Raw genomic sequence first — 27,668 nt, forward strand, 5'->3', positions numbered from 1 at the left:
AGGAAAAAGGGTCTGCTCAGTGTACTCAAGAAACTGTATGCCAGAGAGCTCCTGAACAGAAAACTGGGTCACATTTAGAAAAACAGTAAGATGTTAACATTAAAGGGCTTAGAGAGTCCAATGTCAAAAGAGCAATGTGGATGCGCTTTGTCCACTTTAAAGCAGAAATATGACTTGGAATGGAGAACTGGAGGGTAGAAAATTCCTTGAGAAGCACTTGAGTAGCTAGAAACTTGACCAGATTTCTAAAGAAGAACAAGAGAACAAAGATTTCTGTAAAAAACAACGAGAAGTCCGGTGGTACCTTAAAGACTAGCAAATTTATTTGGGCATAAGCGTCCGTGGGTAAAAAACCCACTTCTTCAGATGCATGGAGTGATGTATATAAAAGCCAGGGCCAGCGTTAAGAGGTAGCAAGCAGGGCAATTGCCCAGGGCCCCATGCAATGTTCCCTCTAATTTTTGACAGGCTGTGTGCGCAAAAAATTTCTTCTGTGCAAATTTTTGTGCTTCTGTGCAAATTTTTATGTGCACGGTGTTTCGCCGTGTGCGTGGGGTTTAGGATCTGTGTGTGCACACAGCTTAGAGGGAACAGTGGCCCCATGTCACAGGGGGCATCATGAAGCTAAGTTGCTAAACTGCATGAAGCTAAACTGCTTCAGCCCCAGGTCGGGGGGGCTCAGGGCCCCATGCTGCAGCCTCTTGCAGTGGGATTTCAGCTTTCTGCCCTGGGCCCCAACAAGTCTATCACTGGTCCTGCTTGGTGGACCCCCTGAAACCTGCTTGCGTCCCCCTCAGGGGGCCCCAGACCCCTGGTTGAGAACCACTGTGCTAAAGGTTCTAAACAGAATATAGACATGATGACTCTTTAATTGCTTCCAGTACCATAGCTAAGAATATGAATTCTGAAAGTAGAAAAGGGGACTCTAACATCAGCAACAAAAATGCCAAGATTATACGAGTGGTAAAAGAAGAACGGAAGAATGCATGATAATGTGGTAAATGGATAGTAACAATAAGAAAAAGGAAGTAGCAGCTAAGTATGTATGGCTGCAGAGTGAGCACAGTGCAAAGCACTGATTGCACAAGGACATGAAGCAATGCACTTATCTATCAGGAATTGTCTTGATGAGCTACAAAACCACCCTTGAGGAAACTTACATGTAGTGGAATGTGAAAGAGCATGCTCCTGTGTAGTTCTATAACTCCTGGCCTTCATGGACGCAGAAGAAACAAAGGATGAAAATTCAGCGGTCTGTTGTAGTGAAGCAGACTGGGTATCGAGCAGCCCAGTATTCAATGGCCATCAACTCAGAGTAGTACAGAATTTTGTAACAGGGCACTTACACTAAGTATTAGGTGAAGAGATGAGTCCTGTTTGAGAAAGAGCAACATGGAAAACCAAACTGAGATGGACTGAATCTTAGGGTGGAGGGCATCAGAATGCAGCATATGGAAGTAAGGTCTTTTTTGATCTATAACATAGTTCTACTGCAGCAGTGCTTGTCTAATGCAGCAACAAGCCAGGACAGGATATAACATAATGGGTGTAGGGATCATTTCTGTGACCTTCAGTGATGAAGTCTCATCCACTTAACTATTAGGAGCTAGTGCAAATCTATGACATCAAAAGGCACAGCTGCTCAGAATGTAGCTTCAGACAATCAATCCAAATCTCTTGATAGATCAATGCAACTACTGTATAGCTCTTCCTTTATTAAGCTGGGTGCATGCCGGTAACTTGCTTGAAACTATTTGTCTCTGATAATGGGCCCAAAAAATGTACAATTTATGCCAGAAAAGCTTTTTTGTGTAGGGCATGCAAACTCAGCCCTTTTTCCAGTTAATGAAGAAGCAAAAAAATTGAACAGAAATGTGCCAACATTGGTTTAATTTTGTATCATGCTACACTGTAAATAGGCCAATTAATAGTAGCAAAATAATAATACACCTTTTACAATTTTCATTTCTTTAACTCAGCAACACACCAGAATTAATGCCATTACTTTATCTGTCAAAAACTGATGTTCAAATATTATAATTAAAGATAAATCAAACTATGGTATAGATGTAAGCTAACCTAGAGTTTAATTTTGAGAACTCTTATAAACATATCAGGAAGTCTTAAACTTTCCCCTTAAATTATACTGAATCTTTAAATATTTGCCAATTAGCATAATAAGCTCCCATAAGATGGATCCTAACATCAGGACTTCTACTTTTTGAACACTAGGTTAATTCACCACTGTGTTGCTCCAGTTCTAATGGAATCACACCAGCCCAGAAATGAAACAACACAGTGGTGAGTCAGGCCCGTTATTTTTTAATGTATGCCTTTACTTCCCTATTTAACAATGATCCAAAACATTAAATTTGTATTACCTCTATTTTTAATTCCAGCATAACACTAGGGTCTAACAGGAGGTACTAGCACACCATGGTTTCACACTACACGCTCAAGGGGATTTTCGTTTTAAATGATCTCAGCTGTATACAGTGACTGCTAATTTTCTCTCTCTTATTTCATTCCATTGTGTTCACAGCATGGTTTTCATATCCTGGCCAGCTCCCTAACTGTAAAATCCATTTATACTGGCAGGGTTATTTTCTTTGGAGATGAGGTAGAGTATTCCTTGAAGGGAAAAAAACTAATTATTAACAGGGGTTAAAAAAAACAGCTTAGGCAGCAGTAAAGAGTAGCTCGTTGGCTTTATGGAACCTGTAGTAGATGAATTCAGTCTTCAACAAACAGTGCTGTAAGTAGCAATAGAGAGAATGCCTTTAAATAGTGGGTTTGACTGAGTGACCCTGCAAGCCAAGTATACAAAACCACAAACCAGATCTGTGCCACAAATTTTGGTTTAGATAAGATTTTGCTACACCAGCCCCGTTGTAGACTGATTCACTAGCTACTATTGTAATGGTTCTAGAACAGTGGTTCCCAAACTAGTTCCGCCATTTGTGCAGGGAAAGCCCCTGGCGGGCCGGGCCGCTTTGTTTACCTGCCGCGTCCGCAGGTTCAGCTGATCGTGGCTCCCAGTGGCCGCAGTTCGCTGCTCCAGGCCAATGGGAGCTGCTGGAAGCAGCACAGGCTGAGGGACATACTGGCCGCCGCTTCCAGCGGCTCCCATTGGCCCAGAGCAGCGAACCACAGCCACTGGGAGCCGCGATGGGCCGAACCTGCGGATGTGGCAGGTAAACAAACCAGCCCAGCCCGCCACGGGCTTTCCCTGCACAAGCGGTGGAACAAGTTTGGGAATCACTGTTCTAGAAGATGTGGTCTACTAGAGGGTGATGACAGAGGAACATGTCAAGAGCACAAATGAAAAATTGGAGGTTGAAGATAAAAGGAGCAGATTGGGGTTCTAGAGCACCCATGTAAAGTTAAAGCCAGATGTGGCCTGAGAGAACCATGCTCTGAACATCAGACTGGTGCACTTGGTCCATGGCCTCTCTGTGGAAAAATAACTTAGGATTCAAATGAAAACGAAAATTAAGCAATGTGCACTTGTCTAAAGTTATACTGTCTTAAACAAGTACAGCTGTTCTTATAGCTTGACAGCAGCGCATTTGTTTGTGCATGCTGGAGGCCTGTGTTGTATTCCCACTAATGACCTCTCCCCATAAATTAATTTATTGAGTGTGCATCTTGTGATGTCTGTACAGAGATTTGTGACAGCTTCCAGTTGTGTAGATGTAAAAACAGTTACATTTCAGAAAGTTGGCTGCTGTGATAACAGCACAGGGTTTACATTAATTCAGTTTCCACTTTCCTTCCTGACTGGTAGATTGTCCTCTGATGCTAGCAGTCCGATGGGCGACTACAGAAGATGCTAGCAGTCCGATGGGTGACTACAGAAACGGAGCAGTATTCATTGGAATGGACAAAACGCATCCTTTGGTGACAAAAGCCAACATGTTTAAATGAATCTTTAAAAATGAAAAATGAGGTGAGTTCAGCAGTGAGAGGAGTAAGTGTACAAGCATTTCACCTCTGAAGGCTGTAGCTTAAATTAGGAATAAATGAGAATGGGCTGTGGGTCTCTGCTTAGTCCCCTTTTATGAACATCACAAAATCACTGCATAATCCAACTTCCTCTGCACAGGAGAAACCTAGGACTAGAAGAGGAAGTGCTGCGTGTCAGGGTTCAAGGCACTCTGAGAGTTGGGGGAAAACTCTGACTGGAATCACAGGAACTGCAGTAGGTCAGGCTTTGTGTGCACTGGAACTACAGGAGAGGGAAAACTGCCAGCTCAGATTCAGCTGCACTAGTAGTGGTGTTGATTGGGAAAGTTTAAGATCCTACCCCCGCCTTCCCCCCCCCCCCCCCCCACACACACACACACACGCCCCCCCTCCAGGCAGTGTTACTCCTTTATTGTTGTGAGCACCAGACTCCAAAATAAAATATATGGAAAGGAAGGCACTGGCAATCGTAAAGATAAAATCACTGCAGACAATCATACAGTTACCTGCATAAGCAGACACTAATGGTTCTAGAGGATACTAAAATAAACAAATTTACAACTGAATTGCAGAACAAATAAGGTCACAGAGTTTCTCATCAGTGAGAGGTGTAAAACCAGTATTCTATCATCCACCTTCTCGACACATTTTGCATTGAGACTCTTAAACCTGCCAGGGTCACAATACCCTTGTCACAGGCCCCATGATTGAAACATGATTGTGCCAGAGCTGGTGCTCCCAGCAGAGCCTATTAAAGGGGTGGACCTGCACCTGGGCTATAAAGGGTCAGAGGAGAGGGAGTTCAGTGACAGCAAGGCTAGAAGGGGAACTGCAGAGTGAAGCTGCAGAGAGAGAGGGCCTCCTGCAATACTCCTTGAAGAAGGCAAAGAAGGCGGGCCCAACCTAGCATCTTCTCCAGCTGCTCAGGCAGCCGGAAGGGACAGTACCTCAGGGAGGAGAGGCTGTGCCTGCCTTAAGGCTGAGCGGAAGGTTGCTTTGTGGTTGCTTTTTGGAAATTTGTGTTAATAAAGAAACCAGACCTCAAGAATGGTTGTGATTGAATAATCAAAACTGTGTGGAGTTTTGTTTAAGGATCCTGGAAGAAGGGGAAAAAAGAAGCAAGGTATCCCTGACCAGGAGGGGGCATCGGGTGGTAGCCACCCTTTTATAATCATAATCTCAGAAATATGTACAATGAGATAAATCAGTAGTCAATGGCGCAAATGATTGATTTTATTTTCATAAATATAAAATACACCATTACATATTCCATATTTCTGTATTCTCTTTAAACAGAACTTGGGAGCATTGGGGAAGGGAAGATTGGGAAACTGACTAAAAAGCACCTGGAAAATAAACTAAACGCAGCAGTCTAGGTGATCCACTCCTTTTTTAAAATGTAAATGCAAATACCAGAGGCCTATTTAATTCTCAGATCTAGGTATTAGCAGTAATAGTAAGAAATGGGACCAAGTAGTAGGAAGGTTCACAGCCGTCTTATAATGGTTTACAGCTCAGCTGGCAGAATTAGACCTGCCAATCACTGGCAGAGAGTGGGAGCAAGAACATAAGAACGCCATACTGGGTCAGACCAAAGGTCCGTCTAGCCCAGTATCCTGTCTTCCAACAGTGGCCAATGCCTGGCCCCCAGAGGGAATGAACAGAAAAAGTAATCATCAAGTAATCCATCCTCTGTCGCCCATTCCCAGCTTCTAGCAAACAGACGCTAGGGACACCATCCCTGCCCATCCTGGCTAATAGCCATTCCTCCATGAACTTATCTAGTTCTTTTTTGAACCCTGTTATAGTCTTGGCCTTCACAAAATCCTCTGGCAAGGAGTTCCACAGGTTGACTGTGCGTTGTGTGAAAAAAATATTTCCTTTTGTTTATTTTAAACCTGCTGCCTATTAATTTCATTTGATGACCCCTAGTTCTTGTGTTATGAGAGGGAGTAAATAACACTTCCTTATTTACTTTCTCCACACCAGTCATGATTTTCTAGACCAAGAATATAAAGAATATTTCATTCTTTCATATCATTACTGCAGAATATCATGTGTTCCCCAACCCAGAGCCCACTATTTTTGCCCCATATCAGCAGAAGTTGCCAGAGTGAGGCAGATGTGTGACCTTTCCACTGGAAAAAAAACAAACAATTACTTGTTTTCTTATTCTTCTGTGCAGGAGTCTCTGCAAGTCCTTAACTGAAGTTTCCTTCCTAGCTACACGCAGTTAAAATAAACCCTGATACAAATTAGAATTATAGTTGGTCTCTCACAACAGTGTGGTATCAACTAATACTTGCACACTGATCTTGTAAAAATTTATGGACTTTCCTGAGCAGAAGAATAGTTAATCTCATCTGTCACTTGCGAGAGCCACGTAGCGAAAGAGTGGGAACTGAGCATATAGCACCAAGTATCTTCCAAGAAAGTAAATCAACCACAATAACACAAATAAATTACAAGACTGAACTCAAAACTGAATAACCCGGGAGTTGTCTGTTCTGACAATGAGCACTTAAGAAGCAATACAGATGGACAGTACAACAGCAAGATCACACCAGATAATGAACAACTGTTTTTGCAAACATGATGAACTGATTATTTTTGTAAAAGCCATAGATTAAAATGTTTCTTTTCTGTTATCATCATTAAGGACTTCAGTCCAGAATAAAAGGCGTATATTACTTGTGGATTTGCACCTCCATCTTTTTTATTAGGTGAGAAGCAGGTATTATTCCATGACCAACTGATATCTTTAATAATAATAAATATGAAATAATTGTGAAAATGCACTGCTAAAAACCCATGCCCTGTTACATTTTGCATGTTTTCTATGTCAGAAGTACAGAATGCTTAGTATCTCTCTTGAGCCATGTAGGAAATATTCAGCTTATTCTAAGATAAACATGTAAATCCAAATGATCATAATGGGACCCATAATAAGCACGGAGATTTAAACAATAACTATAACAATGGGTTACTATAACTGCAACTCTTTTCTGAAAAACAATTCTCCTATTTTCTCCAGGCTAATTAGCATTAAAAAGCCAAGACTCCAACATTTCCTTTCGGCACAACAGGGAAGCAAATCATCAGTGCCGGAAGGAAGAAGCTAAGATAATATGAATGATTTTCAAAAGATATTTAGAGCATACACACTCTAAATGATATACATGACTACCAATTAAACACCAGTCAAACTATCTGCATCTAACATCCAATTGCGAATATGTAGAGTGTGCTATCCACACTTAAGTTTAAGTCTGCTAAAGGAATACACTCTCCTCCTTAAATCCAGAGCTTTCTGAAGAGGAATAAATTGCTTACAGGTAAGAAATGGCTATTAACCATTTTAATTTAAATCCTTTATTATTGCTACTACAAACACTTAAAATTAGGTACCAAAAAAGAAAAAGTTTTGTGAAACCTTCTGAAACAGATTTTCAATTGGAGACACAATCTGAACAATGATTTGCTTCAGTGATTATCTTAATTAAACTGCTGTTTACATGAGCAAAGTTGATTTATTTCAGTATTGCTTAGCATCATTACACCATCCATTTAATTGTGCAAATTTCCTTTAGATCAAATCACCCACTCCACCTCAAAAAGTTATGAAATGCATGTGAACCACAAAGAGCAAACTTGGAGCAAATGTAACTGTAGGAAACATTGTAATATAGTAGGATGTGTTTTACATCACAAGATATAAAAGACTAATACTACATCACAAGACTATCGGTCTAGACCAGCATTTCCCAAACTGTGTTCTGCGGAACACTGGTATTCCGCACAATGTGAATAGGTGTTCCGTGAAAGAATCGTAATTTAAAAAAAGGGTCTTGAACTTGATTTTTGTACTACTTTATACACACTTTCCAGTTAGAAATTGTTAGTTCAAGTTATTTTAAATTTGTATTTTTGCTTTATATTTTATTTTATAAAACATATTTGAGCATAAGTAACAATTTTCTATTTGAAAAACCAAACGACTACAAAATAATATTATAAGTGTTCTGTAAATATATACCAGGTGTTCCGTGGCCAAAAAAGTTTGGGAAACGCTGATCTAGATGATTTCAGAGTAGCAGCCGTGTTAGTCTGTATCCGCAAAAAGAACAGGAGGACTTGTGGCTCCTTAGAGACTAACAAATTTATTAGAGCATAAGCTTTCATGGGCTACAGCCCACTTCATCAGATGCATAGAATGGAACATATAGTAAAAAGATATATATATATATATACACATACAGAGAAGTTGGAAGTTTCCATACAAACTGTAAGAGAGGCTAATTAGTTAAGATGATCTATTATCAGCAGGAGAAAAAAACTTTTATAGTGATAATTAAGATGGTTCATTAGACAGTTGACAAGAAGGTGTGAGGATACTTAACTTAGGGAAATAGATTCAATACGTGTAATGACCCAGCCACTCCCAGTCTCTATTCAAACCCAAGTTAATGGTATCTAGTTTGCATATTAATTCAAACTCAGCAGTTTCTCGTTGGAGTCTCATTGAATACCTCTGTATGCTAACCATGACCACCAAGAAGGACATACGTCTTTTTATTTTACATTCAATTCCGCATTAATCTTGACAAGAAAATACGCTCATGATCTGATAGTAGAATACTGGCTATTAACGGTGCTGAGATGAAGATTTTCAGCAGATCTTAAGTTTGGGAACAAAATAACTACAGTTGCTGATTAATAAATGAAACCTGGAAAACACATTACTTTATAGCGTAGTTCTGAAATCAGAAGTGCATAGAGGTTCAAATCAGAAATTAGGAGGACAGTGCATTTATTGGCCATTCATTCAGTAAATATTCATACTGCAAGAAAACAGACAAGTTTTCAATGATGTTATTCAACAGATTTGTCGAGAGTTCCAAATACAGGCTCTCCAAGGAACAAACTTTGCCCCCAAGTTATTGGGTTTAATGCCAAAATTACTGGGTAAGATTCTGTGGCTGATGTTCTGCAGCAGATCAGACTAGATGATCATAATGGTCCATTCAAGCCTTAATATCTATTAAAACAATACTACAGCACAAAATGAAACTCACTGAAGAGTGGATTCATTAATGTTTTATTTACTTCCTTTTACTGATTGTGAGTGAACCTCCAGTTCTGAATTAAGAATGCCTAACGAAAGGAGAATTAGGGCTGGAGATGAAAGCTACGGCAAGAAGAAAACCTAAATTTTGGCTCATGGGAATTTATTTGATAATGTCTAAAAAAGAGGATTTTTCTGTAGTCTTTAACAATGCATTTTTTTCAGTTGGACCCATTTTTTAAAATGAGGAGAGCAAAAAGGAAACGAGCAATGAAAACATGTATTTAGTTAGCTGCCTTTTTGCTTTAGTTCTCATAAGAGCTATCCTAGGCTCTTGTAGGTAAACTACTGAGCAAAAAACTGCATATGCTGGCTAGAGTTATAGGGTATGTTGAAGGAAACTTCCCAGATGAACCTCATGGAGTTGGCTCTGAATTCTCCGCTGCGGGATACGGAGGGATTTTGTCTCCAGGCAAGAGGCATAGAGTCCCAAACCGGAAGAGATTGGGGATTCAAAGGAGATAGGAAGTTCCAATCTTGTAGATTCTGCACCCTCAGAATAGTGTACCTCTCTTGCCCAAATAGATCTCTCTCAGGAAATTTTGCTATGATTGGTTCCTCTGCAGGCAACTGGCCCTTAACAAAGAATACAGACACAAGGAGGAAGTTAATGCAGCAAAAAAGAGCATTAACTTGTACAAGGTTATCTGCCAGTGCTAGACAGGAACATACTGCAGACAGTGGGAATCTCATGCCTCCTTTCCAGCTCAGGACATACTTCAAAAATACTCAGCCCATCAACATTGTTTTGATAAGAAAGAAGGGCTTCCATGGGCTTGGGGGAAGAAAGGGAGAATGCCATGTTGGTTCTGCTCTTCCCTTCCACTCTGTTTTGCGTCTGTGTACCTCACATCATTGGGCAGCACAGGACCACTCTCAATACTACACTAAAAGAACTCTATTTCTCTATTATTCAGTGTGCTACAGAGCTCCCGATCATGCAAACAAACACTTATGCATACACTTAATTGTAAGTACGAGTGGTCCCATTGAAATCAATTGGGCTACTTTGAGACATAAAAATTATGCAGATGTACAAGTATTTGCAGGGTCAGGGCAAACACTGTAAAGGGCTATAATGCTAATCAAATGCCAAATTCAGTACACATAGCAAATATAGTCCACAGATGCATTTAGTGGTCCTCATTGAGCTGATCTGTATCACTGTAAATTTTCAATGACTTCTTATTGGCATTGCCAAAATAATTATTGGCTCTTAGTGGACCTGAAGGCTCTGACTGTTGCTGGAGATAATCAGATGTACAGCATAATAAATGCACTGCTTTGATTTTGCTTAACTCGCACTTTCAATGTAATATATCACTTCACAGGGGAAAAAAAATCAAAGCTCCATAAAGAGTAAAAACTAAAGAAAAAATTAAACTACAGAATATATATGACCTATTAATTTTGCCTGATAATGAAGTATTTTTGGATGATTTCTAAAACTCACTTTCATTTTGATGCTTCATTTATTTTAATCTAGGAGATAATTAGAGGGAAATCAAATCCATCCCCAAAGCAGAATAGTCACCTGTCTAAGATGACATTCATTTGCAGCTTGCGATTTTTTTCTAAATTTTTTCCCATGTGTTCAAACTGAGTGTTACATACACTGCCAAATTTTATTTAAATCAATGTCCATTAACAACTTATCACTAAAAATAAACTGGAGGATGTTTGATGCATGGGTGGTTTTCAAAACATGACTTCTTTATGTTATTTTACTGGTCTTAATGGGCCTGATTCAGTTCTAACCATGCAACCAATAAGAACTGGAATAACAATAATATTGCAATCGATACATATAATATTTTGCTTAGTCCTCTGTGTCTTTAGCTGGTTATTTAGCTATAATCTTTAAGCTGGACCCTTACAAAGAAGGAATTTGTGTGGAAAGGGGAAACAGGCACATTTTAGCACTCACTGAAATCCAGCTGAAATGGGTGAGAGAGGAGAGTCACAAAATGAAAACGCTATAAAACATTTTCTAAGAAAACAACCCAGAGGTATTTGGTGCTTGAGTCCTATCACGCTAAAGTTCTGCACTTTATTGTTACACTAGTATAATTGTTGGTAAAGGGTATCAGAATCATATAATATTGTTACACTAGTATAAAATTGGTAAAGGGTATCAGAATCAAGCCCTTGACCTTTGTATATAGTGAAGTTTGCACTATGGCCCACAGCCCCCACCAGAATCTACATCCAGTCAACCACCTTAAAGTCCCCTGAATGTTTTGAGTACAATTCTGCTCCACCTTTGATTGACTACCCATTCCCCACTAGACAACTGACTATTTTCCGGACATACTAGCACATGACTCCAAAAGCTTTTGTAGACTTTAAACAAAATTAACCCTTGTTGCACATTTTCAGTGACAGTCAACCCTTGAGTGAATCCTCCTGGAAGAGGCACTCTGGCAGGAGCATGCCATCGTCAGTACAAGAGACGGTATTTACAAAGAGGAGGGATAAATCGTATCTTGATGCAAGGAGAGCTGTTGCACCTGAATTGCTATCCATTCAGACAAAAATATAACACATACTAAGAACTCAGCTCAGACATGGCAAAGACCTCCCTGAGAAGCACTGAACAAGACTGTCTTGTGCTGATGATACCAAGATACCCAGTAACAAGATCATCTGTAACCAGATTATCTTGAGAAAAGCTATGTCACTGATGAATTCACGCTGTGATGAGACAGTGGTTTATCTCATCACAGGATAATCCTATTATAAATTATTTTGCAGTGAAAATGTGCCATAAAAGATGCTCAATGGGTGAGTATTCCAAGCACATACTGGAGTGCTTCACTAACTTCCTTATTTGTAACCATATGCTACACCTTGCATCCCATACTTAAATATAGTTAATGAATGCATGGGATAATGGCTGAATAAATATAAAGGAGGCATAGCTTAATTACAGGAATAGAAAATAAGATCCACTTTGCAGATCTCAGTGTTGAAGTACTCTTACTAAGGGTTAAAATTAAATATAGTTAAGATCAGAGAAAGATTGCTAGGTAATCAGTCAGCATATATACTGGCTGCTACAACAAATAAATGTAAAAAACACTACATTTGAAAAAAAATAGCTGATTTTGTCAAAAATCATGCCTTGATTGCATGCTCCTTAGCAAGCAGAAGATAAAACTTTCCAACTGTATATGAACCCCTCCCCCCACACATATACACAATTCTACTTTTCCTGCTCTTTCTTTCAGCACAAGGATAGCAAAATTGTCCTTGAACTCATCATAGAATATGAATAACCAATTTAAGCTTTCTGCTAAGTGACAAGAGGAGAAAGGTAGACATTTTAGAGTAGAGACAGACCAATAGGCAAAGGTTCCTTAGTGAAACACCATTTTCCCCTTTCTTGGCTCCAAGAGATTGCTTAAAAACAAGGTGTTTCATTAAAACAGAAAGCATTTCTGCTTTCTCTTCTTAATCTTGTCCCACCACTGCCACTTCTGTGCAGGCTGTTTTACTGTTCCTCCAATGTAAGTCTCATTCCCAGATCAGCTCCAACTTTAAAATACAGTAGTAAGTATTACTAGTTACTGACTGACTATTGTGCTTTAGAATGATTATGTTTATTGTCACAGAATAAGGAAACAATTTTTACATGCAATTTCTACCTATTTCAGCTCAGATGGGGAAAAGTCATTCCTCAACAGAGCATTGTGTGACTTTCAAAGCAAATGTATATACAAATCTGCATTTCCTGACTTTGTGAGTCAAAAATGATGCTTGGGAACCAAAATTTATGGATTAGTAGATCACTGGCACTAATGATGGATCAATTTATTAGAATAAAAGTGCTCAAAAACTACTAGGATGAGTATGCAATAAGGAGCTATGCACAGGTAGTTAGATCTGATCTCACTAGATCACACTATAGTTCTTTAGAAAAGCATGAACAACTCTGAAAGCAAGGTTTTAAAACCCAAAAGCTTTTGAGCATTACTTTTAGGATTATTGGTAGGCACTACTGACAAACAGAAGTCAAGTCAGTAAACTTACTGATTATCTTTTCTCTTCTTTTTGTGCGGGTCCATTAGGCGAAGGGTATCTCTGATGACAGCTACTTTTATTTCTTCATCAACGGGGCTCGGGACATTTTCAAACACTCCTGGAGAAAGCTTTAATTTGCAAAGGATACAATTGTTCAGTGTAGAACTGCTGCTATTTATTACGTAGCTGCTCAAGTCTTATTCATATCCCTTAGATCATAAATATACAATGACAGAGCATAGAAGTCTTCAGTAAAGAATAAAAATTATCTGTTAACATATACAAAATGACACTATGGAAATTTTAGTCAAGTCACCTAAATACATTGAAAAAAAGATCATTGCCGTCAATGTTACCATTTATATACACAAACATGAAAAATGGTTAATATTCACCCAAATATAATTAACTCAACTGCCAGGATGTGGAATAAGTACATTTCTGACAAAGATGATGGAGAGCTTTCAAAATTCCAATAAGTCATGTTTCAAGAGTATCAGATTAGCAATGATTGCAAAGCCAAATATTACAAAAAGCCTTACAGGTTTCATATTAGCCAACAGCTTCCATCTTTCAAAAACACAAAAAGACCAAAAAAACCAACCCCCAAACAATTACATTCTAATATCATGTCAGGCTGGAAGGTCTTACCTCTTGCTCATGTTCTATTCTCATGCTGGGGTTTGCATTTACTTCAAGTAACACAGGCTTCAAATTTTTCATTAGGAGAATGTCAAATCCTAAAATCTGTGCATAACGCAACACAACATTACTTTTACTCGCTGTGATTTCTTTTAGAGAATTGCACATAACATTATGTAGTCAAGTTATCCATCTAACTAAAGAAACTTCTCTCCCATCCATGGAGCTGGAGAGCTCAACATGATTATCTAAATTCTTTGTTTTCCCCCCATCATTGGGGAAGCACTTACCCAGAGTAGGGACACGCAGAATCCCATTCCCACAGAACATTTTATTAATGATCTTTTTAAACCCCTTCCTCCATGAACAGGCTGTTATGACATCATGCTGTAATAAGAAGTGGAATGATGGGACTGGCTAAGGAATTTGAGTGGGATTCAGGAGATCTGGGTTAAGTTCTTAGTTCTGCCACAGCCATCCTGCATGGCTTTAGGCAAATCACTTAAGTTCTTCATGTCTCACTTCCCCACCTATACAACAAAGCTAATATTTCCCTTCTCCTGCACTTTATCTGTCTTGTCTGTTTAGACTGTAAACTCTTTGGGACAGGGACTGTCTCTTCCTATGTGTTTGTATGGCATTTAGTGCAATGGGGACTTAAGTTGTACCAGGATTTCCTTGGTGTGGTCATCTTTCCTTGCTGAGCCCTCTGAGTCTTCTCTGTAGCACACCAAAACACAGTGTCTGCTCAGCCTTTGCAAAAGTCCTGCTGAAGACACTACCTGCTTGCCTTCAGCCTGTTAATGCAATTGTGAGATTTGTTCCGATCTTGTTTAAAGAAAAGTGACCATCCTTGCCTCCAATTTCTCCAATTCATTCCAGTATCTTAGCTCTACACTCAACCTGCCATTCCTTAGACAAAAAACCAAAGTCTGATTTCACAAAAGCTCTTTTACTGTGACAGTTTTTTCCTCAGATAATCTGGTGGTTTGTACAGCACACCGCAACATGGACTTCTCCCTTCCTGAGGCTGCTAGCACACTATAGAGACCATTAAGGTAGGTGAAAACCTGCCACTCTCCTGCAGAGGAAACAAATTTACTGTGGACTCATCTAGTTGTTCTGTGTGACCAGAATACAGATTTGCCAATACCTACAGGCTCTTTGTTGTGGGGAGGGAAATAAAAAATGTCTGAAGTGTAGTTATCAGTAGAGCATTTTATTGTGGAATTAGACACTAATTGGTAAATTGCTGCTTCAGAGGTCATCTCCACTTTAATGATAGAGTTTGTTAATATAATCATAGCCTGTCATGGTTTTCTGGTGAGACCTGCCCAAATTACAGTTCTGCAAAGGTCATTTGTGATGCTGGACATTTCAAGACTCATCTTTCTTCCAGTCCTCTCTTACAAAAAGAAGCCAGCAAAAATCCTACATGGATGGAGGAAATTTTTCCTGGTTTAGCGAGTTGGTTCATAGAACACATAAACCATTTAAACTGACTGGGCCAGTTAGAAATCACAATGTGACAGACCACCTAACTTATCAAAGTGGCAATAATCTGAACTGGTCTTTTATGTGGAGAATACAGATGGCCATCCAGATGTCAACATTTGGAAGGCAGAGGTAAAAGGGAATGAGAGGGAGGGTAGGGGATTTGGAAATGTGCTAAGTGCTCAGCATTTCCCTTATGTACTGCCAGTGGTGACCTTCCTCATGCTGTTCATACTACATTCATCACTATCTGAGCATCTATGATTATTATGATTTGGAGTTTTCAACATTGCCATCTGGAAGCTTCAAAGAGGAGTGTTTGAATGTGACTGAAACCCCACAGAAACGATGAGGGTGTTTTTAAGGGCGGTGGGAAGGTGGCTTCAGGGACACTGATGAGGGTCTGCAAGCCAAAAAATGTGGTGAAGAGAATATAAATTGTGAACTTGCACAGGACATTGCCCAATTTTCAACTACTATCCCCACTAGTGATCAACAAACAGAATTCGAGAGAAAACTTGTAGAAAAAGAATTAAACATACAAGCTTAATCTATGCATAAAAAAATACCATCCCTCCAATATTGTTACAGGAATGGCTATAGCAATGATGAGGTTATATTACATGGGAGTGCACCCCTTACATAAAAATTCCTCACCTACCTGGAAGCAAGTTGGCCCAGGCTTTCCAGCTGGTATATCAGATTGGTAATAAACTTTCAGCTCTGGAGTCAGTGCAAGAACAGTCTTAATCACCAATGAAATTATATCCGACCACAGTTTCTTGATGTCAACCCCTTTGGAAGACAGTCTGTAGAGGACGCTTGAAAAAGTCCTTTTGCTGCCGGTGTTTACATTGTCCGAATGGATGAAGTTCCCGCTGTGAATATTCAGTGAATAGTTGGTTAAGTGCATAAATACCTGGTGCAAGTTTTTCAGGGTGGGTTCTCGATAGGGCTCTGTACAAAATCTAGAGAGTCCATCTTTAGCTATATAAATCTCTAATGGTTCTAAAGATTTCAGTAAGACATATAGACGAATATCAAATTTCAGTTTGTCAATCAGCAGCGGTTTGCTGATATATTCCTGGACTACAACTGGCCGGCTCTGTAGGTTTCCTGCCAGTCTAATGTCGCTGGGGTCTTTAATGAGGTAGATTCCATCCCCTTGACACCCGCCATCAGGTTTCACAATGAAAGTGGGCTTCCAGGGTGGATCGCTCTCTTTCATCATGCGAACCTAGAAGGAAAGAAGGATGATTAGATCAAAGAAGGACATGAATACAAGGAAAACACCTTGCTTATTTCTGAAGGAAAAGCTTTAATGCTACAACAACAGGTGAAAGGAAATTCCATGTATAGGTAAAATACACAGCATTACAGAAGTAAACATCATCCAAGTAAGAGTGGAAAATACATAGTGGTGTTGACAAGAACACAAAAATCAGTTCAAAAAAAGTGGGAGAGGAGTTACCAATGAGAAGGAGTTGCAGTTTATATAGCATCCCAACCTGTAAATGGTCCCAGGAACCTCCTTTTAATGTAGTGTGACAATATACAGCCTGAAACATTTCTTGTTCTTGATGTCCTCAGCCAGTGAGGATGCAGAACGACTCACTAATGTAAATGGAGTTGTGAGACTAAGCCTTCTGAACACTTTCTTAACAAAAATCATGAAACCTGGAAAAAAGCAGCCTTATTTTTTCAAGTTTAAATTTAGGCAAACACCACCGAGGAGGGGGAAGATAGAGCAGTAACTTGACATGACCCTGTTATTCATTTGTGATTAATGCTCTCTAAAATGGTTTGAAATAATAGCCTAAACCTTAAAGGATGGCGGCCCTGTCCTGAAGACACTGCATCTACCACTATCCAGCTATGACAAAATAGCTGCCTGCATCTTCCCAACAGTAAATCTTCCAATCTGAAGTTCACTTTTCACTATGTCCCAGTCACAACGGTATGGAATAAACTAAGGGCTTGTCTATATGGGGAAAGAGCTTGAAGTAGCTGGTGCATACTAGCTTCCCTGCACTAACTCCTGATGTGAACACTCTTACTCTGCATCAAGACTGCCTTTGTGCAGCCTAGCTTAAACTGCACAAAGGGAATAGCTAATGCACTTGAAATTCACATCCTAGCTTACTCCACATGTAGACAAGCCCTTAGAAGATGCTCTTTACACCAGTTAACCAAATCCAGACCTTAACTTCAACATGAATAGCACAAATGTTTGTGGTGCCTTTTACTTAATGAAGCTTTTGCAAACTAAGGTTTTATTCAAGAGACATGCACTTGAAGTTTCTGCCACGTACTTGCACCCTCCCGGTAAGGCTATGTCTACACTTATGGTGGTGTGTAGAGTACAGCCACTACACATGTAGCTACTGCCACAGGGACAGGCTCCAGCTGCCGGAGCCTTTCACTGGGGGGTGAGGAAAGGTTCCAGCAGGGAGAAGGCAGTGGGGAAAGGACCATCATCAAGGAGCTCCCAGAGCCTTTAACTGCAGCGAGGAAAGGCTCTGGCAGCAGGACACTACAATGTTAAAACAGCTGTGTAGATGTGGGAGGCATAGCTTGGCCATGCAGAGAACTGTGTAGAGTATGTATCTTGGGGGTTCAGGCATGTAGGAACTCGACTCTATTTGCCTAAGCTGGCCTTACTGTCTGCACCGTTATTTAACCCCACACTAGCTGGGCATGCTGGGTCTGTACTCTACACAGCACCGTAAGTGTAGATGCACCTTTGTGAGCACGTAAAAAGGGAATGAACAATGAAAGAACATTCAGTGCCGTAAGAAAGGCTAACTCCAATTATCTTCCCTTGTAAGCATTACAAGGAAGTCCACTCATTTCCACCAGTCTAAGACGTTTTCTTAAAGCAACATTTCCAGGCTAACTGGGGGGACAAACAGATCTCTGAATTTTTCTCCAATTTCAACTTCCAGTCAAAAGTATCTAGTTGTCATGGGTGCAAAGAAAACCTTCAAAACATGAAACAAGTGGAAGAGATGCAGAAACAGTAGCCTGATTTTGCAGAGAGAGTGAAACAAAAGTTCTGAGGTGTAAATTGCCCCATTCATTTCCAGAGACACTAACTCATACCTTAGTTCAGGTCTTTAATAACATGGCAGGGTTGCAGGCATGTGCAATTGGTTTTGTTTTCCTGAAACGCAAATTCCTCAAGTGTGGGAAATTCAACTTTAAGAGGTAAATATTGAAAATTATACTCAGTTTTAAACTGAAATGGATATAGATCAAGAAACAGGGATAGTTCAGACTGGCTGGCAAGGATGTAAACTGGCTCAGGAGGGACCCATCTCACTAGACACAGATCACTGTGTTAGTGTGAGGTTTATTGTGGATGCTCCAGGGTCATGCAGAGTGGAATACACACATCTACATCAGGAGGCCTCTCCCTATCTCTCTCTTTCTTCTTCATGAATTACAGGACCCCTACCCAAGCAACCCAAATATACATCAGGTCAGGTCCTATTTCCCTATCCTCCCTTCCTCCTCTAGTCCTGCAGGACTAAATCTCTTCTGTTGTTTGACATGCAGTTTATGGCAAATCCATGGGATTACTGCACACAAACTCTTGGGCCTTGAAATCAGCACCCCCTCCAGACATACACACCCCGTTAGATGTGTGGCAAGCACAACTCTGATGGAACCAGATCTGTCAAGAAATGAGAAATGTTCATTTTCCATCAATGTGTAGTTTTCATCAAAGAGATAGGTTGCGTTAGTGAAGCTAGGGCATACTAACAATACAATGTATCACAACAAAAATATTTTTCCCCATTGAATAGCATATTCTACATATGCCTCTCTAGTGGCCACTGCTCTTCAGTTTGTAACTGAATATTTCCTGTAAATTACACCAATGCCATATTCAGGCCTGGAGCTCAACTACTAATTTTCTGATCAAAAGGAGCAAAAATTTCTGTCCACCATGATCACAGCAACTTCTAGAAGTGGTTTTACGTCACATTAGAGAAATCTGTTCCTAGTGGATTACAATTTGTCTACACACACAGTGTGAAATAAGCAAGTGAGAAAAGTTAGCCAAGAGAGTTTGATGGTATTTAATATTGTAGCTAAACCTTTGGTTGAATCTGAAATGCATGACACGCCTAGTCTTGTATCCTTTCCAATTTAGCACACTTCTGAGATTTTCAATTTGCCTGTGTTAGTTCTCCTCTATTGTATTAGTTTTGCATGACATGTATTGCCCCCTAGTGGACAACTGAGTAAACAACAATTAGTTATTTGAAACGAAAACATTAAAGACAGGTTTCAGAGTAGCAGCCGTGTATCCGTAAAAGGAAAAGGAGTACTTGTGGCACCTTAGAGACTAACCAATATATTAGAGCATAAGCTTTTGTGAGCTACAGCTCACTTCATCGGATGCATTAAACAAACAGATATAAATGTGAAAAATCTGTTCAGGGAAACCATCACACAAAATAATTGTTAGTTGTTTTACAGATAACTTTATGTGCCTAGATAAATCCTCTTAATTTGCATTTTCATACTGTGGATTTCTCAAGAATTGAGTCAAGTGTTTTTTATTGTTACTGGGCGATAATGTATATTCCAAAACGTTTTCTTTGCAGAAATGCATATTGGCTATTGACTTGATAACCAGTGTGGGTTGGACTGGGGTGGGTAGAGGGAGATGCCATTACTAGAAGAGAAATTACTGGGTAAGAAATACTCCATTCTACCATATTTCATCCCCTAATGTGCACACAAATGGAAAGCAGCTAGTCACTGAGGCAGAGAGCGAAGGGTAGGAAAATAGGACTAAGATGGACCTTATAAAGCACATACTTTCCGTTCATTTTGGTACCATGGCTCACAGCACCTTCCTACAAAAGAGGTCTCTGTTGATGAAAGAAAATTGACTTTGTAGTGCTTACTAAGGCCATGTCTACATGGGGACACTCAGGAAAATTAAGCTGAATCAAGGTGTGACATGAGAATGCATATAAAGAGCATTAACTGCCCTGTCACTCCCACTCCCCATGTGGATGCTCTCATCCAAGGAGGATTAAGTTACAGCAAACAAAGGCCACTTTGCTCTTGATTGAGACCATCCACATGGGGATTAACATGCTTTAATTTATGCACATTGACTTCCAGAGGGTCCCTTTGTAGACATGGCATAAGAGCATTGCTCGTAGACAGGAGGCCTCTTTTCAGATTCCTTCCAGTGTAGCAATGTCCTTTCTGCTTACGGTACAGAGTAGGCATATGAGTCTTGATTACTTCTGACACTTGTTTGACTGATACTTAGGCCTCCATGATACGTAATGCAAGCCATCATGCCAGGGAAATGTTTAACTCTGTAATACAGAATCTGTATCCTAGACTCTTGGTAACCCCAAATCCCTATGTAATATGGTCAGCCACTTCCCAAAAGCCCCCTCATGGCTGGGTGGCTCTGCAGCACCCTGTCTCAGTTTCCCTCTCTCATGGGGCTTCGCAATAACTCACCCAGTCCACAGCATTCTAAAACATTCCCCTTCTGGAGAGGGATCAATGTAATTACCTCAGACACATATTAATACTTCATGCCAGCTTCATCCAAGGTTCCACAGGTCCAATAGTTCTCTCTCCTTGATACAGGAGCCCCCAGTCCTGCTTCCCTGTACTGGATTCAGTTCGTTCAAACTGTCCCTTTATTCCTTGCAGCACTCACCTACAGCTACTTTTCTTCAGTCAGCTGCAGTTCCCCATGCTTCTGGCATACTGCCACTCCCAGCCCTCCTAACTGGAGAATTAGGAGCTTGAGTGGGAGCCTCTCTCTAGGGACCGCTCCAGGAAGGCTGTCCCTTCCTCCCTTATATTCTCGGCCCTGGCCTCTTCATTTATTTTTAACCACCTGAGGAGGTGAGCTGATCTTGTCACAGGTGGGCTGAGGCCCCTTTTCCCTTTAAAAAGTCCAGTCACCCTGTGATATCCTATCTCTGCTACCATTAGCTGTGGTCTTGTTAGAACCCAAAACCCCCTACCAAACTCCAGAGGTGACCTATAATGCTCAAAAGCATAAATGAAGCAGGTAGAAAGAGCAGGTCAGTTATGCAGCAGAAAGCTTCCATTTACACACAAGTGTAGAACAGCAGTAATGACTGTGAATGGGAGTTACAAAGTTCAGATCTGGACCCAAATGCCCCCAAAGTTCGAAGGCATATAGATTTGGAGTTTTTGCCTGGTCCTCTGAAATTTCCAGACATCAGTATCAGCAGGCTTTTAACTTTGGTTGCATTAACAGTGCTGGCGGTAATAACAGAAGATGGTAAACACAGACTTCTATGGTAACTACTGTAATAACTTCTTGGACCAGCATCAATAAATGTCTTTTTACATGTCAGCATGAGTTCCACCCAGGAGCGAAAAAACATCCTGGCCAGTTTTTCTTTCCTAAAGAACCAGTGATCTCATCCATAAGAAAATCAGACCATCCCTCTTAGAAGAGATTGCGGTATTTTGGCAGGACAAAATATAATTATTTTTAATTCTAGTTGGCCTTTGAACACCACATGTTAGTTGATACATTCATTTAGTAAGTAGTGTTTGGAGGCTAACAACATTCCTAATTGGATGCAAAGAATCAGAATTTAACAGGATACTGATAACTAATCGCTGGGCTTAAGATCTGCCTATTTGTAAACTGCACCTCTTCTGTCAATTCTTTCAAAGACAATATAATTAAATTATTTTTACCTTCGAACAATCATGACATCAACAATTGCCTACATTATTACATTCCTAAGAAAAAATAAAACCTCATGAACTTCAACTTTTTATTTAAGAGGACAAACCAGAAAAGTAGTAACTAGGTCACTGGGAGGACCTGACAATACAGCTGGATATACAGATCCCTCATGATGCATCAATAACTCCTACTACCTAAGTTTTATTTTCACCGTACAGCGCAATAAAATCAAACTAGAGAGACTGTCAGGTCTCAAGAAGGACAACAGAAATTGTGATAGAGGGGCAGGAAAGCTTCAGAGCAATCTAAAATAAAAAGCATTCAAAAATATAGCATGCTTTACAACATGTTACAAGGAAAGGAAAGAGCACAGATATATTTTTAAGTTAGTGAAGTTGACATGCTACAGAATTCATGGGCATGCCAAGGATAAATCAAACTACTTGGGAACTGGAGGACTCGGGAATCTCTCTCATGTACATAAGGAATTCAAATCCAGCCAATGTCAGTGATGCCCAATGGCTGTTACTATTATGGTTGTTTGGGATTGTAAATGTACTTAACGGTTGGATCATAGAATCATAGAATATCAGGGTTGGAAGGGACCCCTGAAGGTCATCTAGTCCAACCCCCTACTCGAAGCAGGACCAATTCCCAGTTAAATCATCCCAGCCAGGGCTTTGTCAAGCCTGACCTTAAAAACCTCTAAGGAAGGAGATTCTACCACCTCCCTAGGTAACACATTCCAGTGTTTCACCACCCTCTTAGTGAAAAAGTTTTTCCTAATATCCAATCTAAACCTCCCCCACTGCAACTTGAGACCATTACTCCTCGTTCTGTCATCTGCTACCATTGAGAACAGTCTAGAGCCATCCTCTTTGGAACCCCCTTTCAGGTAGTTGAAAGCAGCTATCAAATCCCCCCTCATTCTTCTCTTCTGCAGGCTAAACAATCCCAGCTCCCTCAGCCTCTCCTCATAAGTCAATCCTTACTGTACATCTCAAGAATGGTATAAAACTACCAGGAGCTGGCTCTAATTGGCAACCTTGTTGACAGTCTCAGCAGAAAGGCCAAGGATTGAGTGAGACTGAACTATTCTCTCACCCTTTAAAAGGTGGTTCCTGAAGTTTAGGGTTAAGGTTCAGTGACAGAGCCAATGTGAGAAAGCTTGCACTGCTTCTGTCAATGCCACATATGATCTACGATAGTGCTACAGTCCACAGGGCTGGTTTTCCAGCCACTTTCATGAGCCTTAATTCACAAATATTTTACATTTTAAAAGTGTTAAGGCACATTCTGTGTTTTCCAGTTAAAAAACAACCACCACCACCTTACAAAATCCAAGATCCCATGGAAAGAGAACGATAGGCAGGAGACCATGAAATTCAGAACAATGCAGACAAAGGAGCCCCAAACAACCAGGGGCAGCCAAGGTAAGCACAGGATGTATTGCGGCGGGCTACGCTGTCTACTACACAGGAGATCCAGTGGTTCAAGTCTTCAAGAGACTTTTTAAAAACAAACAATCTTCTCTCTCCAAAGCAGGTGGAAGCTACACTAGTTTCTTGAATACCAGGAATAGTCTTAGTACATTCTGTTCTTTTCTTGAATTCATACATCACCAAATAAAAACAAAAACAAAAAAAGAAAATGAAAGAGGCAGAATTAAATTGCCAAACTAAACTAATCTAGCAATACGTAGGAAGTGGCTGGTGCTGTTGTTTTACATGTGTTCACAGCAGTAGCCTGCCCTCTCTCTGGCACTGCTCTGAGATTATTTTTCTTCCTTAGCTGGTATCCTGAGACACCAGCAAAGTCGATCGATTTCCACAAGCAGTCCTGGTACTGCAGAGGGAAAGAAAAATTGGGACATAGCAGAAGGCTGGCTATCACTAGGAAAGTCATGGAATTTCAGGAGTGACTGTCTTTTTCTAGTGGCTTCATTAGCTAATCCATCCACACTACTTAGTTCTCTTATACCAGCCCTCAGATTTTCAGGGGATAGTGCAGAAGTTTTTCCCATGTGACTCATTTACTTTATTGGGAACCACACCACTCTTCCTCTTCACTATTGTGTGAATTCAAATCTAATTATTTAAACTAGGGATTTTCTCAGGGACAATTAATCTTAATGGAATGAAAGGTCCTTTATCAGAATAGGTGGTCACTTCAAGGGATAGGGAGGCAATGGACAGCAGATATTTTCCCATGTTTTCTACATAAGGCCAAGTCCAATTAGATCAATGGGACTAGTTGGGATGGGAGAATAAGGAAAGCAGAATTTGGCCTCTAATGCTTTTATCCACAAGGGAATAACTGTCTTCTCAATTATGTTAAACTACAGAATAGATCTTTCCATAATAATATTCCAGTTTTTTATTCACTATTAGAAAGTTAATGTCACAAAAGGGGTATTTGGTTAGGCTTATACATTAAACTCCCTGCTATAATTTTTTACACACACACACACACACACACACACACACACTTTTGTGCCATTAGAAGGACAGAGACAATCTGTCTGTCTCCCATTCCCCATTTCGGGCTGCTCCTGCCTCAGGCTTTTTCTGTTCTGCTGCACAGGCTCTCTATTAAAGAGGAAAGTGCTTTTGGGAACCACTATATTGAGGATACGGTGGCAACCTGCTTGTGCAATATTGTATTTTAAACATCATTTCAACCGCTATTCAAGTTCAGAACAAAACACCTGTTTCCTTCAGACAGAGGCCAATATTTTGTATCAGCACTAATAAACCAAGTGCTCCAAAACTGTTATCTTCAAAGGGCTCAAGCAAAGAGCTTCCATCCTGTATGCTCCAACATCAGACATGACAGTAACTCATTTCTCTGACCAAAGAAAAAGCGAGCAGTGTCTCAGACTAAAGTCTGTCTGGACAAAACACAGATGAATCACACTTCAATCCATGCTGGCTCAGGAGAGATGCAGCACACTCAGCCTCATAAAAAAATGGCAGAGTTGGTTTATTAGAAGATTTGTTACATTTAAGACAAAGCTGGTTACAGAAAATATCAGGGAGAGAATGAAAAATGCAAGAATGAGAAAGGAATCCCACACACACAGTCAGGGTAGCCCATCAAAGGAAATTCAGAACCCAAGGCTAAAATTATTAGTTACAGCAACGTTGCTAATTCAAAGCCCCTATTTGTGTTATTAATGAAGATCAACCTCCCTTTACTGAACTCCTTCCACAATTCATCCATTTTCACCGGAAAGGGCATCATTTTTCAACTTTCACAGACATTTGGGTAAATCCATTGAAACTGACAGATGTCTGGATTTTATCTATATACTTTTCTTAGTCATTTGTATTTCAAGACTAGTAATAAAGCAGGAAGGCATTTCCCTATATTTCCAGGTGAGGTGAAACCTCTGTTCCTGTCCTGGAAACTACTCACTGCTCTCCTTAAGCCTTCCAGTCCATCATATCTTACATACACCAATCAACAAGAACAAGACGTAAAGAGAGGATGATGATCTGGGAATAGATCAATCTATCTTCCAGCAGATTGACTGTCCTCAAGGAAGTAGAATTCTTGGTCTTGAAGGTCTTCTTTATAACCAGCAGAAGCCTTCAAATACTTTCTTTGACCAGTCATGGTTTGTGTAGACTGGGAAAATAAGTCATGTTGGAAAATGAGTTAACTAACAATTTTAAACACAACTTTGCACTTAAGGCATGTTGTATTTGGAAACATGTTAGCTGGTCATGGTCAACACTGGGAGGAGAGAAGGGGCCTAAGACTGACCATGACCATATAATACATTTTCAGCATGACTGACCTCATCTACACCTTGGGCAAAGTTGTGTTTTTAACAAACATAATTTTAATATCTTCAGACATGCCTTATTTTCCCCATTTATACAAACCCAAGGGGAGTGGAGAGTATAGTAAAGGAATAAACCTTGGATGACGACATCCAATTTGGACTTCAAGCAAAGTTCATACATTTTTACAGAAAAGGACGAGATCTAGAACACAAAATAGGTCTTCTTGGCAGGCAATAAACCACCACCATGATATCTGCCCACTAGCTTCCAATTCTGTTTGACACAGATTCTTAACAAGGAAACACCAAGATAAGTCTAAGAATCCTTCATTTTATTTAACAGGACAAACTGCTAAGAGTGAATACCCTTGAGATATTTCCAGATCTGCTAAGCAAGCTGAATTTCAAATTTTCTTCCACGGCTATGTCTGATGTGATGAAAAAATGTTTTTTTTATAAGCCAGGTGGAAAAATGGCTTACTCAAGAAATGCACCGTTCAACACCATAGACTAGTTAATATCTTTGGGCTGAAGCTAGTCCATATAAAGAAACTGTAATGAGTACCTATAATGGGTAGACTTAAAATACTGTATTGTTGGCAATGTTAAAAGTATGAAACAAAGCAAGCTGATACAATCAGGGTTGACTGTTTTCATCCTGTAATATTGCTCCCTAAGAACTAATTTACTCTAGTTTAATACCAGACATGTTCCCTTAAGTGAAAGTGCAAGAGATTTCACACTTCATGACAATGCGTAAGAAGTGGACCATGGAGTTTTCCAGAATCAGATAGAACATGTAGCAAATCCAGACCTCAACCTTTGTTTATTAACCTGAGAGTCAGAGAAACCGAACTGATTAGTGTAATGTATTTTTTTGTTTTTGAACAAAGGAAACCCGAGTCTCATTCCAGATTTTATTCAGGGGTGGGGAGGTGTGCGGTGTTCCCCTGGCTTAATCCAGATAAGTTTTGATTTAACTTCTTTGGATAACACTCTAAAGATACCCAAGGATCTTAGCAAATGAAATCATCTTTACAGATTTCAAACCCCTCCAAAGTGAAGGTCCCACTTGTAACCAAAATCTCAGTGAAATAAAAATTCCTTTCATGGAAGCATCAATGCAGTTTGGAGATAAAGAAATTAGGTAATTTTTGGAAAATGAACACTACTATGCCACTGCCTAAAATGTGAAGTCTAGAATACTAAAAGGGATTAAGTTCACATCCGTTATTTTAAGTGATCACAGAAGAGCTACATATTTGATATTCTCCTTCAGGTCAGGTAGCTAGATGTCTACGTTTTCTAAACACACACACAAAAAACTATGGGCAAAATTAATTGGAGTACAAATTGAGAAGCCAGATATAGACCTGGTTGAAAATCTGGGACAACTATGCATTTTCTCTTTAGGTTTCCCTTTGATGGAAATATTTTAGTTGATGATTTGGCAAGAACATTAAATAAACACGCTGTTGGATTTGACTGTACAGAGACTTGAATGCCCATACTTATGAGGTCTCCAACATCTGAAAACCAGATTAACACAACCTATATTATGCTCTGCCTGAAAATTACACTGTCTAAAATTAGATTCTTATTAAAAATTAAAAAAAAAATGCCTATTCATCATGCCCAAGACAGGCAACTGTAAGAGGCCTATGTAAAAGCAATACCATTTAAAGCTAGTGGGAAGATGAAGTTCTGAAACTCTTTATTGCATCAAGACAAATTTTGCAGAGCTTTTGGTAACAGAATAAACAGGATATCACTCCTTCTTTGAAGTGGTTGGGCATCTGACAAATTACAAAGGGTAGGTGTAATATTTTACTGTTAAATATACTGTATATAATATACAATTATATATACACTGACTGAAAAGTTAACTTTTAAAACTATTGTTAGAA

General features: G+C 39.8%; 1 protein-coding gene across 4 annotated transcripts in view; it reads right to left on the bottom strand.

Moving 5' to 3' along the window:
- The window catches only part of TTLL11 (tubulin tyrosine ligase like 11), a 118,001-nt gene that overhangs the window by 65,310 nt on the left and 25,023 nt on the right, over positions 1-27,668 (bottom strand). For 3 of the 4 annotated variants that reach the window (XM_073314935.1, XM_073314937.2, XM_073314936.2), the window contains exons 4-6: positions 15,912-16,487; positions 13,766-13,861; positions 13,124-13,242 (exon numbers count right to left, since the gene is read on the bottom strand). In XM_073314935.1, coding sequence (XP_073171036.1) covers positions 13,124-13,242; positions 13,766-13,861; positions 15,912-16,487 — 791 coding nt within the window. Of the gene's footprint in view, positions 1-13,123; positions 13,243-13,765; positions 13,862-14,424; positions 14,554-15,911; positions 16,488-27,668 lie in introns of all 4 variants that reach the window. The other variant, XM_073314934.2, reaches the window with a different exon arrangement.

Source organism: Lepidochelys kempii, chromosome 16, assembly GCF_965140285.1.
Source record: "Lepidochelys kempii isolate rLepKem1 chromosome 16, rLepKem1.hap1, whole genome shotgun sequence".
Classification (NCBI taxonomy): domain Eukaryota; kingdom Metazoa; phylum Chordata; order Testudines; family Cheloniidae; genus Lepidochelys; species Lepidochelys kempii.